This window comes from Pediculus humanus, genomic scaffold (assembly GCF_000006295.1).
Source record: "Pediculus humanus corporis 1103172107803 genomic scaffold, whole genome shotgun sequence".
NCBI lineage: Eukaryota > Metazoa > Arthropoda > Insecta > Psocodea > Pediculidae > Pediculus > Pediculus humanus.
The window spans coordinates 80,707-95,142 of NW_002987394.1; the positions used below are offsets into that span (position 1 = coordinate 80,707).

Genomic DNA, 14,436 nt, shown 5'->3' on the forward strand with positions numbered 1-14,436 from the left:
TTTAAAATCCTTCAAAAAAAATTTTTTTTTTTTGCTAAAATTAAATTTTTTATTGCAGGAACCGATGGAGTTCCGGTAATAAAAAATTTCGTAAATATTAGATCCCTAAAACCATAAGAGTGACCCTTTGGGCGTCAAGCCAACATCTTACCAAAAAAAAAAAAAAATTTTTTTTCAATCCTCCATGTCTTAAATTGTTTTTCGCTTTGCTTTTAGACAAAAAAAAAAAAAAAAATTTTCATTTCGTTTTATGCATTTTTCTTTTTTTCTTTTTTCTCCTTTATAATTTTTTCTTTTCGTTTTAAATAAAAAAAAAAAAAGGCATCTTTGTAATAATAATGGGGCGAACGACTCGACGACAATGGATATTAAAATAATAATGACGAAGTAATTTGGGGCACATTTTCTTTTTTTTACGAAGAAATCCCCTTCCCTCCCCCCTCTTTCCCCCTCTTCCCCGTAACTAATGAATTGAAAAAAAAAATAAGAAAGAAAATTACAATTTAATTTTTAATTACAAAATAAAAACCTTTCGAAATTTTCCCCCCCCCCCCCCATAATAAATAAATTCTAATTTAAACAAATAAAAATCATCGGGGAAGAGGGGGAAGGGGAGGGGGAAACAACGAGTTATTATTATTATTATTATTAAAAAAATTTGCAACATTTTAATAAATTGAAATTTTTTCTTATTGCTCACATCGAAATATCATTAATCAAAATAAACAGTTGAAAATTATACGGCCGTAAATATTATATATAGTTTTTTTTTTTGTATAAAAAATAAAATAAAATAATTCTTACAATAATAATAATAAAATTTGGGTCAAGAATAAAAAAGAGAAACCTCGTTAATAATAATAATAATAATAATAATAATATTCGAACAAAAGGATTTTATTTCTATATGATTTTTCTCTTTCTTTCATTTTCCATTTCATTTTACCGAATATTAACAACGTTTTTTTTTTTTTTTTAATAATGTAACCGACCACGAAGAAGAACCTATGAGAAATTACATTTATATATGATAAATATTATTTTATTAACCTCAAAAAAAAATTTTAGACTCTCCAATAAAAAGAAAAAAAAGATTTTCTTAAAAACATCGACTCCTCATTATTTAAATAGCAAATACGTTTAAAAATAATCATAATGATGATAACTATCAAGAGGGTATACTTTTCATAATAATTATTAAAATAATAATAATAATGAGTAAATGAAATTTATAAAACAAACAAATTGGAAAAAAGAAAACAATCAAAAACCTGTAATATCTTGATAAATTTATTTTTTTGTTTTTAAATTAAATAAAAGAATATTTTTCGATTCGATCGATTACAAAGATTATTATTTTTTTTTTTTTTTAAAAAAGAAAATCTCGCGGTTTTTATTAACTACCCATAAACACTGACCCCGGACATTTGGCAAAAATCCTTTATTTCGTTTTTTTTTTTTTTTTTAATATAATAAACCTTCGATGCCAAAAATTGTTTAAAACTTTCTTATGCCAGGGCAACAACAACAACAACAACAACAATAATAATAATTCAACTAAGCCAAAATCTAAAAAAAAAATTGTATTCGTACACTTGAGAGAGAGAGAGAGAGAGAGAGAAAGACACGTTCGCATTGTTATCTTGTGTGTAAAAAATTGAAACATAGATACCCGTATTAAAAAAACGTTTGTTATTATTAATAATAATAATAATTGGCACGCTTATGGTATATTTATATTAAACATTTCTCCTCATCATACAGATTATTTCAAAGGCAACGAACTGAAATTTAGTGGGTGTGGTTAAAAATCCCAGTGTCAATAATATAATTAATAAATAAATGTAAATAATAAAATTAATTAATTAATTATCTTCTTTTTGTACGTTACGTAATCAAAGGTGAAACTTCAAGGATACAACAACAACAACAACCACAACAACAAAACAATAATTTAAAATAAAAAAAAAAAAAAAATTCATTAGCGTCTATAAATAAAATTATGAAAGCTTGCTTACTTGTTTTATGTATTTATATATATATATAAATGTGTGTGTTTTCCAATTCGAAAAAAAAACACAAACACATACAATTCTCTTCTTCGTCTCCTCGAATTTTTCCGTTTGAAAATTTCCCTTTTTTTTTTTCTTTTTTCCTTTGGCAATATTCTAATGAATAAAATATATTTAAAAAAAAATTTTAGTCGCAATCAAAAAAGAAACAAATTTATCACAGATATTACATATATATATAAATTAGTTTTTAAGTTGCCAAATTAACATTAAGGAATATATATTTAAACATTTCAACAAAATAATTTATTGTAATTTATTTATTTATATAAAAAAAAAAAAGCACCAAATAATTTTTTTTAGTTATTTAAAAAAAAAAAAAGAAAATTAAATCACTTAAAATTTTAATTTTTCGGTCGGTATTAAATAAATTTTCTATTTACTTAAAAAAAAAAAAAAAATTATTTTTTTTTTTGTCTGTAGTAATAAACTCTTGAATTTTTTTTTTATGTTGGAAAATATTATTTAAAAATTAACGAATAATATGATTTATAAAATATTTATATGGTTGGTGTGTGTGTGTGTGTGTAAAAAAAAATGAACGGATCGCGAAATGAACGGTAAATTAATAAAACGTTCTTCAGGTCCCGTTCTAAATTGTGCTTAACGTCAGACTGAATCGGCCGAACGTCGAATAACCGACGTGACGTTTTTTTTTCTCTTTTTTTTTTTTTTTTTTTATTCTTTGCGCCGACACCCTTCACAAAATTTTTTTCTTTTTTACTTTCGGTTAATTTTTATATAACGTTTATTAGCAAAAGTTAAATCTTCATCATTTAATTTCAAAAATGTTCTCCATATTTGTGTATGAATATTATGTTAATTAACCACAATTATATCAAGTTTGATATTATTTTATTATATGAAAATGTACTGCACTCTGATTTGTGTGTGTGGTTTTTTTTATTTAAATCATTACTTAAAATGTTTTTAACTAATTAATGAATGTTAATTGTCAATTTTATTTAATTAAACAAGAAATTATATAAAATATAATTTTAATTTTATTACCACTTGAGGTTTATCAATTGAAATGTCATCCATAAGATTTTTTTGTATTAAATTAATATCTGTTAGTATTATAAATACATTTTTATCTGATATGTTGGGTTAGTTGATAATATTTTAGAGAGATATGTAGAAAAATTAAAACATTTAATCATATAAAAAAAATTTTACTGAAATTTAATTTGAATGCACCCAAATTTAAGAAAAGAAGAAAAAAAAATTTACTTACTGCGTTCAAATAATAAAACAATTATTAAGTTCTTTTAATAGAATTAAATAGAAAATAAAATATTTTTGTTAATTATTTTTAGTAATCTATTATTCTTTCAAGAAATAAAACTATAATATTATTAAATCATTACTTTAAAAAAAAAAAAAAAATTTTTTGTTCAATAAAATACTTGTAACTACCGGTAAATTTTTTTTACTCTATGACTTTTTATTTATGAAAAGTACCTTAAAAAAATTACTTTCGTGGCGTTTCCGATTGAGTACTTTTAAACGCACTAAAAAATTTTAAACATTTTGCTTTTTTAATATGTTCTATAATGCTAATATCAATTAAAATTAAAAATTATATTTTAAAATGAAAAAAATTCTATTTTAAGTTACAAATATGAAGGATTTTAATTTGAAAGAAAATTATTTTGGTACTTCCGATCAACCTGTGACAGCCATGACAGCCGTCACACAGTTTTGTATGTATTTTCTGTTTTCTTTTTTTAGATTGTTTTAATATGATTTTGTTTATTTTTACAACAGTTATAAAATATGGTTAACATCAATTAGACAATATTTAATGTTTTTGCCTTGTGAGTTTATTTAATAAAATGGCAGAAGAGCCAACATTGGTTTTTTTAAAAGAAGAAGTGGCCAGGTTAAGCAGAGAGCTAGATCAAGCAAGTAGTGAAAAAGTACAATCTGCTCAATATGGACTTGTACTTTTGGAAGAAAAATCGTTACTTCAAGATAAGTATAATGAGTTGGAAGTTCTGTATGAAAATACAAGACATGATTTAAAAATTACTCAGGAAGCTTTAGCTAAATTTCAAACCAGCCATAAAGTGACGACTGAAAGTGGCATTGAACAAGAGGAATCCCTTCTTAGTGAGTCAGCAGCTAGAGAAACTTCTTTAAATTCTCAAATTTTAGATTTAGAAAATGAAACAAAACAATTGCGTCAAGAGCTAGAAAGAGTAACAAATGAAAGAGATAGGTTAATTCAAGAAAATAATGATTATGACAAAGATAAAGAAGAAAGAGAACAAGAAAGGAGGCACCTTAAACTGCAACTTAGGGAAATCAAGCAAAGAGAGACAAGTCTGATATCAGAGTATGCAGAACTCGAAGAAGAAAATATTAGTCTTCAAAAACAAGTGTCATCTCTTAAATATTCTCAAATCGAATTTGAAGGCATTAAACATGAAATCAGATCTCTCCAAGAAGAAATTAAATTAAGCCATCAACAAATTGAAGAATTAACAAATTTAAAAAAAATAGCAGAAAAACAAATGGAAGAGGCATTACAAAGCTTGCAAGTCGAACGAGAAGCTAAATATGCATTAAAAAAAGAAATAGATCAAAAAATTAATAATCCCAATATGAATATGTTCAACTTCAGCAATTTAGCATACACCATTAGAGGAATGACTGAAGATGGAGGGGGTGGTTCAGATGAAGAAGATTTACCAGCCTTACAACAAATAGAGGCAGATATTAAAGGGTCTACTTTAGATTTAACATCACCAGAAGGAAAACAAGTTGATTTGTTTAGTGAAATACATTTAAATGAAATTAAAAAGTTGGAAAAACAACTTGAACAAGCAGATTTGGAAAAATTAGCATTAACTCAAAATTTAAAAGAATCTCAAATGCAAGTCGATAAAAGTCAAAAAGAACTTCAGGCTTTCTTATCCAAAATTATTCAATTAGGTACACATGTCGATTCATTACAAACTCTAAAAAATAAAGCCCAGGATTTGGGTGTGTATCCAAAAGACGCAACTTTAGACAAATTATCGTTGATTGTGCTCAATTATCAGCAGTGGTTTGATTTCACTTACAAAGAACTTGATCAACTGAAAAACGAATTGATTGAATTGGAAAAAGGTCTAAACATATCTGATGCAACTGCACAATTAAGAACTGATATAGCCAACTTGAAAAATAAATTGCTTGATAGTGAACAACAAGCATTAGAATACAAATCTGATGTTTTAATTTTGGGTCAATTAACTTGCGGTGCAAGTACTTCCCTTGAAGCTGCAATGTCAGGATTGCAAACTGTATCAGATGAATTAGCACAATTGTACCATCATGTCTGTGCTGTTAATGGAGAAACCCCAAGCAGAGTTTTATTAGATCATGAAAAAAAAGGTGAAGTCATTCCCATAGCCGATGAAAACTCTGCTGAAAAAAGTGACTTTTCAGTGTCTCAAATTGAAATGTTAAGAGGACGATTAAAAACAGATGTTTCTAAAAAAGATCTAGAAACTCTCAGAGATGCTGCTGGAATGGCTAGTCATGTTGAAACTATAGTAGATCAAGTTAAGCATTTGAGAAAGTCCGTTGAGAACACTCTGGAACATTCGAAGAACAAGGGAAGGTCTAACTTACTGCAAAAAGAAGGTAATTTTGTTAATTTTTTATTTATACCTAATGTAGTGTTTCCCCAATATACATTTTTAGCCCTGGTTTCTTTTAAAAATATTACATATTTCTATGATAAGTGAAGACATTTCTAGATATTTATATCAAATCGAAATAGATGACTTTATTCATCTCTCTTTATTTTTTATCTTTTAATGATTTCTTAATAATTGAAAAATGTGTAGAGTTTTCACAAATCAAACGAAGATTCATTTTTAATGAATCCATCCATTAAAATATTTTATTATAAAAAGGTTTTAATTTTTGAAATGTGAAAAACTTGATTTTCGTTTAAATAACTAGATTTGCATAAAATTAAAATTTTTAGGTTTATATTTCGGTTTCCGATTTCAATTTAAATGCTTGCAAATTTATGAAATGAGGTAATTGAAAATTTAAAATAAAAACCATATACTTTTAAGATATTTTCATTTAAAGTTTGACTGTGTACAATTTACCCATTGGGAATTTTAATTTACACAAATTATTGTAATTGCACGTTACATTAAATGTCCATCCATTGTTAACATTTACACCGTTGTAAATTTATTAATAATAATAATAATAATAATAAAAAAATTACAGAAAGCTCAAATGAAAATAAGGATGCGGAAATAGCTGAGCTTCAGGAACAAAATATTAAACTCAAATCTTTATTATCAACAAAGAGGGAACAAATTGCAACTTTACGTACGGTATTAAAATCGAATAAAAACACGGCGGAAGTTGCACTTGCAAACCTCAAATCAAAATATGAAAGTGAAAAAATATTGGTTAGTGAAACAATGATAGTTCTCAGAAACGAATTGAGACTATTAAAGGAAGATGCAGCTACATTTTCAAGTAAGTGAGGAAGAATAACAAAAAAAAAAAAAAATCATGGCATCATGAGCCTTTTAAAAAAAAAACTATCCATTTTTTCCTTTCTTCCTCGCTTTAAAACCCCCAAAAAAAAAAAAATAATAATAATACTAATCCTACCTACAAAATTCTAAACTTTATGTACCAAATTTTTCCTAATGATTAATAACCGCTTAATTTATCATTAATCTACTTTCAGAAAGCTAGGTTATTAGTATTTAACTTAAAAAAAAAAGGGATACTTTTAGTTACTAAAGACTAATTACTAATAATTAAAAATATTTATTAGGTCATTTAACAAATAGTAAAAAAAAATAATAATAATAATACTATAGTTTTAAAGTTTGTAAGGGTTTTAACTATTGGTATTTTCGTAACTACATTGCTTTATATAATGCATTATAAATTTATAAATTTATTACCGTTTAACATGTAGGATTTGTTATTAATTTGAAAAGTTTAAATTTCGTTAAAACTTTATTTATTTGTAAAAGTTTTTTAAAAAAATTAAAATCCTCGCGTTTAATGTAAATAAATATTAATAAATATTTCAATATGCGGTTGCACCGCATCGGTGATAAAATCCTAACCAACTGTTACTTAAGTAAAAGGTAAATGCAATCAAAAAAATGGGGGGGAGGGGAGGGTGGAGGGTGGAAACTAATTTTTTTTCTAATTTTAATTTTAAATCAATTATTAACATAAATTATTTATTAACGGTGTACTTACATTAATAGATTCCAAATACTTTTGTTTCTGTAAAAAAAAAAAAAAAAAAAAAAAAAAAGAAAAAGAAAATTGTAAAATATTAGTAATACATACCTTTTTTTCGTTTTGGTCGTTTTAGGTCTTCGAGCCATGTTTGCAGCGAGATGCGAAGAATACGTCACACAGGTCGATGAACTCCAGCATCAGCTCATGGCTGCGGAAGAAGAAAAGAAAACGTTAAATCAACTTTTGCGATTAGCCGTCCAACAAAAATTAGCATTGACGCAACGTTTGGAAGAATTAGACGTGGATAAGGAAATGAGAAATCAGAGGAGGTCTTTTCCAGTTCAAAGTGGTAAAGTAAATAAAAATCGTTTTTCTCAACCCAGTCGTCCGGGTACGGGCCGAGATTTTTTTTAGCCCATATTCGGAAAGTACCGGTATTTTGCATACTTACTGGCTCTTCTCAGAAATCATAGAAAGATATATAACAGCAGTAATAACGAAACTTGATGATGTCTTGCCCTCCCTCCACCCCGCCCACCCATCCACCCACAAGAGAGGGCTTCTACAGGTCCTACGAGGGTCGAAAGGCATGATTTATATATATATATATATATATATACGGTGGTTGTCTTTTTCGAGTATGCGAAGGCCGCCTGAAATTTTGTCTCTGTGAGAAAAGTAGAATAAAAAAAAAAAAAAAAAATTTTAGTATAAAAAAAAAAAAGGAAAGAAATTAGACGTGATGATGATGATGATGATGATGATGATGCAGGGTGTACATTGCATTGATTTCTTTGGTTTTGATTTTTATTTTTTAAATTTAAATTTGCTATAAACAAATTTACAGCGTTTTTATAATTTTTTTGGAAAGGGAGGGGAAAAGGGGGCGGGAATTTGGAGTCTTAAATTTTTTATTTTTTATTCTCAATCATGAGGGAAAATTTTATTTTATCAGGTTCGACAAGGGAAAAAGAAAAAGAAAAAGAAAAAAAAAATGGCGCTGAAAATAATACTTTAATCAATGGATTTAAAAAATTAGCTCATATTTATTTATTAAATGCTCTTTATTTGCTTTACTTTTTTTTTTGTAAAAAAAATTTATTTGCTCTTTTTAAACAGCATAATAATTTGCTACGGTTTATTACGACTCCTCTTTCATAATTTTCATTCGTATAAATCGCGGGGGGGAAGGGAAGGAGGGGGGGTGGGAAAAATATTTTAATTTTGATGTTTTTTTTTTTTTCAGCAAACTTGCTTTTTTTTTACTCTTCTTCTTGCCTTAAAAAAAAGTATTAATGAGAGAGAAAGAGAGAGAGAGAGAGATGGGGGGAGGGAGGGAAAATGGAAAAATTCGCTTGCTAAAACTTTTCAGTCGATTATTTATAAAAAAAAAAAAAAAATTTTTTTTTCTTATTTTTTATTTTTTCTTTTACGTCTTTTTTTTTTTTATTTATGTATATAATGGAAAATTTTTTTAAGGATGTCGGGTAAAAATTTTTTTCTTTATCAACTCCGTCTTATGCCATTAACAAAGAAAATTCATTAAAAAGAAAAAAAAAAAAAAAATTGTATCGAACAAAAAATTATTTGACCAAAAAAAAAAAAAAAAAAAAAAAATTCGGCTTTGCTCAAACAAACAACGTCATTTACAAGTTTTAGTAAAAATTTTTTTTTAAATATATTTCTTATTTTACAATAATAAAAAAAAATGGTTGTGGTTAGCAATGATTTATTAATATTATTATTATTATTATTATCACTCTAAGCATAATATAAATATACATAAATATTATTTATTAATTGATTTACGAAGGAAGGGTTTCAATTTTCAATATTTGTAAAAATTACCATCATTTATCATAATTATTATTATTATTATTATTATTACCATTTTATTGATTATTATTATTATTATCGATTTTTATTACCATTGATAAGATTACCAAAATAACCAAAAAGCTTATGAAAAAGTTGAGGGGGTGGGGGGGGGAAAAAATGAAAATTTGGCACCGAAAAATTTTTTTTTTTTTTTTTTGAAGATTGTAATTTGTGACGTAATCAATGTTTTTATCACCCTTCCCTATAAAATTAATTATCATTATTATTTGTTTTCCCTTATAAAAACGCAATTATTATTATTATTATTCAATTTTTACAAGTATTTAACACACAAAAAAAAAGAACGAAAGTATTTTAAAAAAGAAGAAAATTAATTAATTACTTAAATTTATTTTTTATTAATAATAATAATAATAAAATTTAGTTATTATTATTATTATTATTATTATTATTATTATTATTATATTATATTATATTTTTACCTTTTGTTATTTTTATTTATTAATAATATTTATATAATTGAATATTAAAATTAAATGTAATAATTTGTTTTATTATTATTATTATTTTTTTTTTTTAAATATGAATAGAGTAAAAAAAAAAAAAAAAATTATGCCAAATGATATATAGATAAAAAATAAAAAGAAAAAGAAATTTTAAATGAAATTAAATTATTAGATTTAATTATTATTATTATTATTATTATTAACGATTTAGGTTGTTGTATTTAAAAAAATTTTTTTTTTTTTATATATATATATAAAAAGTATTTTTTTTATTTCACGAATCATATTTAAACGTACTACTTCTCACTACATATTTATTTTTTGTAATTAAAAAAATAATAATAATAATGATAATCAATCAATCAATCAATCAGTGAATTGATTAATTATTTAATTATCTGGGGCAATGTTATTGTAAAAAAAATTATTTGTTTATTTTTTACTTTTATTTTTTTTTTTTTTTGTATTGTTTAAATTTTATTTTTTAAGCATAAAACGTAATTATAAAATTATTATTATTATTATTATTATTATTATTATTATTAATAATTTTTTTTTTTGTTTTTATTTATATATATAAAAATATATATTTTTTGTCAATCGCATTTTTCGGTTATTTTTTGTTTGTAAATAAAATCATAGAAATGTGAGTGTAAATAACGTTGGGGGGAGGGGGAGGCGGGGAGGGGGTAAATGTTAAAAATCTAATGTTAATTATATTTCCCTTGGTTTCGATTTTTTTTTTTTTTTTTTTTTTTTTTTTTGTTAGTCCAAAAAAAAAATTTTTTGACTTTACCGAGTCAATTCCGAGCCTTACCAGAATATAAAAAATATATGGAAAAAACCGTCCTTGAAATTTATGTTACTCTAATCATTATTATTATTATTACTTTTTTTCTTTTCGTTCAGGCTCCTATTTATTATTATTATTATTATTATTATTTTTTTTTTTTTAAATTTTATTATGGGAAGGACAAATTTTGAAATGAAATAAAATGGACTGGGAAAAGCAAAAAAAAAAAAAAAAAAAAAAAAAAAAGAATTTTTTTGTTTTTTACAGGGTTTTTAATTTTTTTAAATGTTTTGTTTAGATGTCAGTTATGTTAAAATAATAATAATAATAATAAAATTGTGTCAAAAGTAATTAATTGCCAATAAGGTTTTTGTTTTTTTTTTTTTTTTTTTTTTTTTCATTAACTTTTTTTGTTTTTGTCAGTATTATTGTTAGGAAATTAATTAATTTACTTTTTGAGTTTGTTAATTTTTTTTTTTTTTTTTAAATAACTTATTTATAATAGGCAGCTTGTTAAAAATAAAAAAAATGGTTTCAATATTTAAATAATTTTTAATATAAAAAAAAAAACCCTTTTCATCAATTAAAAATTTTTACTTGACGTCCTCTTTAAAAAAAAAAAAAATTTTATGCAATAATTTTTTTATCTTTTTCTCTTTTTTTTTTATTTTCACGAAATAAATAATTATTATTAGTTTAAAAAAAAAAAAAAATGTGGCAAAAATTTTTTGTGAATTGTATGATTGTTGAGGGGTTTAGCTAAAATAATAATAATAATAATAATGGTTTATTTGGCATTTTATAAATAAAAAAATAAATTGCTTTAATGTTAACAAAATTATTTAAAAAAAAAAAAAATATAAAATGTTTATTTGTAAATGAAATTTTTTTTTTCTTTTATTGTCCTTTCCTTATAATACTTAATTATTTTTAAAAGTTATTATCATTGATTATTTATACTAATTTCTTATTGAAATTTAATATTAATAATTTATTTAAATCAGTAATAAAGGTATCATCGACTTATCGTTTCATTTTTAATGTGGATGAGTTAACAATGCAAACAAAACTTTAACTTATCGATAATTACAAGGCTAAATGCTTGTATAAATTAAGTATAATTATTGTTATTATATACAATATGAAAATATAAATTAGAAAATAAATGCTATGAATTATTAAAATTATTTTTATCATAATATATATCTAAAGAGTAGACAACGATTCTTCCGAAAAAATCAGTACTTTTATCGAAAACTAATTTTATGTTATTAGATAAAACTGGGTTTTTAAAATTAAAATTTTGTACTAAATTAATATCTTCTGGATAAAAAGACTCGGTTATAACATCATCTTTATTATTAAATTCAACATGACAATTTTGTCCAGCAAAACCACCTTGAAATTGTATACTGAATCCAGTCATTGTAAATTCGTCTTTTAATTCGACTGCGACCCACTGAGGACTCCCCTGAAAAAAAAAAAAATTGAAATTAATTTAAATTAAACAAAATGTTTAATCAAAAGATGATATTAAAATAAAGGCTTACTTCACAAGATGTCCAACAAGTTTCATCAGAACCATCAAAAATGTTTTCTTTTTTAAAATTTTTATTAATGACAGAACTTGTACTGAAACCAAAAAAAAAAAAAAAACAAAAAATTAAAAGTTTTTTAAAAAAGAATTATAAATAACCTTTAAGTGTAATAAAAATTATCATACCTTATTTTTTGTATATCCGATTTCTTTATTTTATTCATATTTAAAAAGTTACTCTTTTCTTCTTTTGTGATGAAATTATTATTTTTTTAAATATATATAATTTCTATTTATAAAAAATAATTGTTACTCATAATTTCACAACCAACTGGAGCACCATACAAATATTTACTATGTGTTTAACTAATAATAATAAAATATTTAGATAAATTATAATGAGAGTTTATTAAAAATAAGATTTTATCACTAAAAAATTATTATGATTTATAAAATATATATTATTTATTGACTTGAATTGAAAATAATAAAAAAATAAAAATTTTACCAGATGTAGCAATATTATTTTTTTAACTCAAAAGCTTGAACGTCTATGGTCGATGTCCACGTGAGTAAATAATAAATATTGTAGAAGGAAAATAAGAACAAAATGGGTAAAATTAAAAAACCTAAACCCACTAAGGAACTCAAGGGCGTTATTAAACAGGGTAAAATAATTAATTTCTACGAATAATATATATTGTTAGCTTTTTTAAAGCGAAAACTGCAAAAAAAAAAAAAAATTGATAAAATTATTTTTTTTAATTATAGGCATGCTGTTTAAAAAAAGCGCCGGACAACACATTTTAAAAAATCCTTTAGTTATTCAAAACATGGTAGAAAAAGCCGCATTAAAATCTACAGATATTGTATTAGAAATAGGTCCTGGAACGGGAAATATGACCGTTAAATTATTGGATAAAGCCAAAAAAGTTATAGCTTGTGAAGTAGACGTCAGGTACTTCTGAAAAAAAAAAAAACAATTATTTTTCAATATGGAAATTTAATTTTATCTAAATTATTCATAGATATGGTTAATTAATTTTTCAGAATGGTTGCTGAATTACAAAAACGAGTTCAATGCACTCCATATCAATCGAAATTGGAAATCATTGTTGGAGATGTATTGAAATCTGAATTGCCTTTTTTTAATGCTTGTGTAGCCAATATACCTTATCAAATTTCATCACCATTAGTATTTAAATTATTGTTACATAGACCATTTTTTAGATGTGCAATTTTAATGTTTCAAAAAGAATTTGCACATAGATTAGTCGCAAAGCCTGGAGACAAATTATATTGCAGGCTATCAATCAATACTCAACTTTTGGCTAGAGTCGATATAGTTATGAAAGTAGGAGCTAAATACATAAAAAATTTGATTGATGAAAATCATTTTACAAAATTATTGAAATTTTCTTTTCTTTAATTAAATTTTAGGTAGCAAAAAATAATTTCAGACCTCCTCCAAAAGTTGAATCGAGTGTAGTGAGAATAGAACCAAGGAATCCACCTCCACCCATACAATTTAAAGAATGGGATGGTTTGACGAGAATTGCTTTTCTTAGAAAAAACAAAACTTTGGGTGCTGCATTTAGACAAACATCAGTTTTAGCTGTTTTAGAAAAAAATTACATGATACATTGTTCTTTGAATAATATTGTAAGTAAAACAAAATACAAAAGAGTCACAAAAAAAAAAAAAAAAAAAAGTTTTTTTTCATTTTTACATTTATTACATTTTAGGAGATACCGAATAATTTTAATATAAAAGAAAAAATTGAACCAATTTTAGAAAAAATAGGAGCAGATTCTAAAAGAGCAAGAACTATGGACATTGATGATTTCTTATCGTAAGCTCTTATTTATAAAATTTACATTTTTATCATGTTAAAAATAATAAATATTAAATTAACAATTAAAAAAAATTTTTTTCTAGGGTGTTGTATGCTTTTAATGCAGAAGGAATTCATTTCAGTTAAACTTTTTTTTTTATCCTGATCAAGTGCATAATGTTTAATTACATCCATTCATTAAAATTGTATCAATTTTGAAATATTTATTTAAGAAAAAAAATGGTACATCGTCAAAAAAAAAAAAAAATACAAACCAATGATTTTATCTTTTAAAAGTAAATAAATAAACAAAAAAACAATTTTTTTTATACTTGATTAATTAATCTCGAATCAATATTATGATTAAAATTTTATATGAAAGCTGGTCTTTCATATATATTTGATTTTTTAATTTTTATTTATCTTTTTTTCCCAAAAAAAATTTCACCTTAAATATTTATTTATTTAATTAATTTATTCGTTTATCTAAAAATTCAATTACTTCTATTGCAAATAATGATAATATTTCTTTAATGTTTACATAATTCAAATAATTTTCTGAAGAAATACAAAATGGGGGAGAGAAAAAAAAAACGTACGAGACGTGTAAGTGGATTCGCGAT

At 23.8% G+C, this 14,436-nt stretch overlaps 3 protein-coding genes across 3 annotated transcripts; 2 read left to right on the forward strand and 1 right to left on the reverse strand.

The window, feature by feature from the left end:
- Positions 1 to 3,910: 3,910 nt before the first annotated feature.
- Phum_PHUM370610 (uncharacterized protein) lies at positions 3,911 to 7,718 on the forward strand (the record flags this gene model as incomplete). The annotated part of the gene is made up of 3 exons (XM_002428168.1): positions 3,911 to 5,708; positions 6,315 to 6,572; positions 7,438 to 7,718. 3 exons carry the CDS (start codon positions 3,911 to 3,913, stop codon positions 7,716 to 7,718), a joined length of 2,337 nt encoding a protein of 778 aa, XP_002428213.1.
- Positions 7,719 to 11,610: 3,892 nt separating this feature from the next.
- Phum_PHUM370620 (uncharacterized protein) lies at positions 11,611 to 12,203 on the reverse strand (the record flags this gene model as incomplete). Its single annotated transcript, XM_002428169.1, has 3 exons — positions 11,611 to 11,913; positions 11,993 to 12,074; positions 12,166 to 12,203. 3 exons carry the CDS (start codon positions 12,201 to 12,203, stop codon positions 11,611 to 11,613), a joined length of 423 nt encoding a protein of 140 aa, XP_002428214.1.
- A 386-nt stretch (positions 12,204 to 12,589) lies between these two features.
- Phum_PHUM370630 (dimethyladenosine transferase, putative) lies at positions 12,590 to 13,960 on the forward strand (the record flags this gene model as incomplete). The annotated part of the gene is made up of 6 exons (XM_002428170.1): positions 12,590 to 12,647; positions 12,751 to 12,937; positions 13,030 to 13,333; positions 13,420 to 13,641; positions 13,725 to 13,831; positions 13,918 to 13,960. The coding sequence occupies 6 exons, from the start codon at positions 12,590 to 12,592 to the stop codon at positions 13,958 to 13,960; spliced, it is 921 nt and encodes a 306-aa protein (XP_002428215.1).
- Between the last annotated feature and the right edge of the window lie 476 nt (positions 13,961 to 14,436).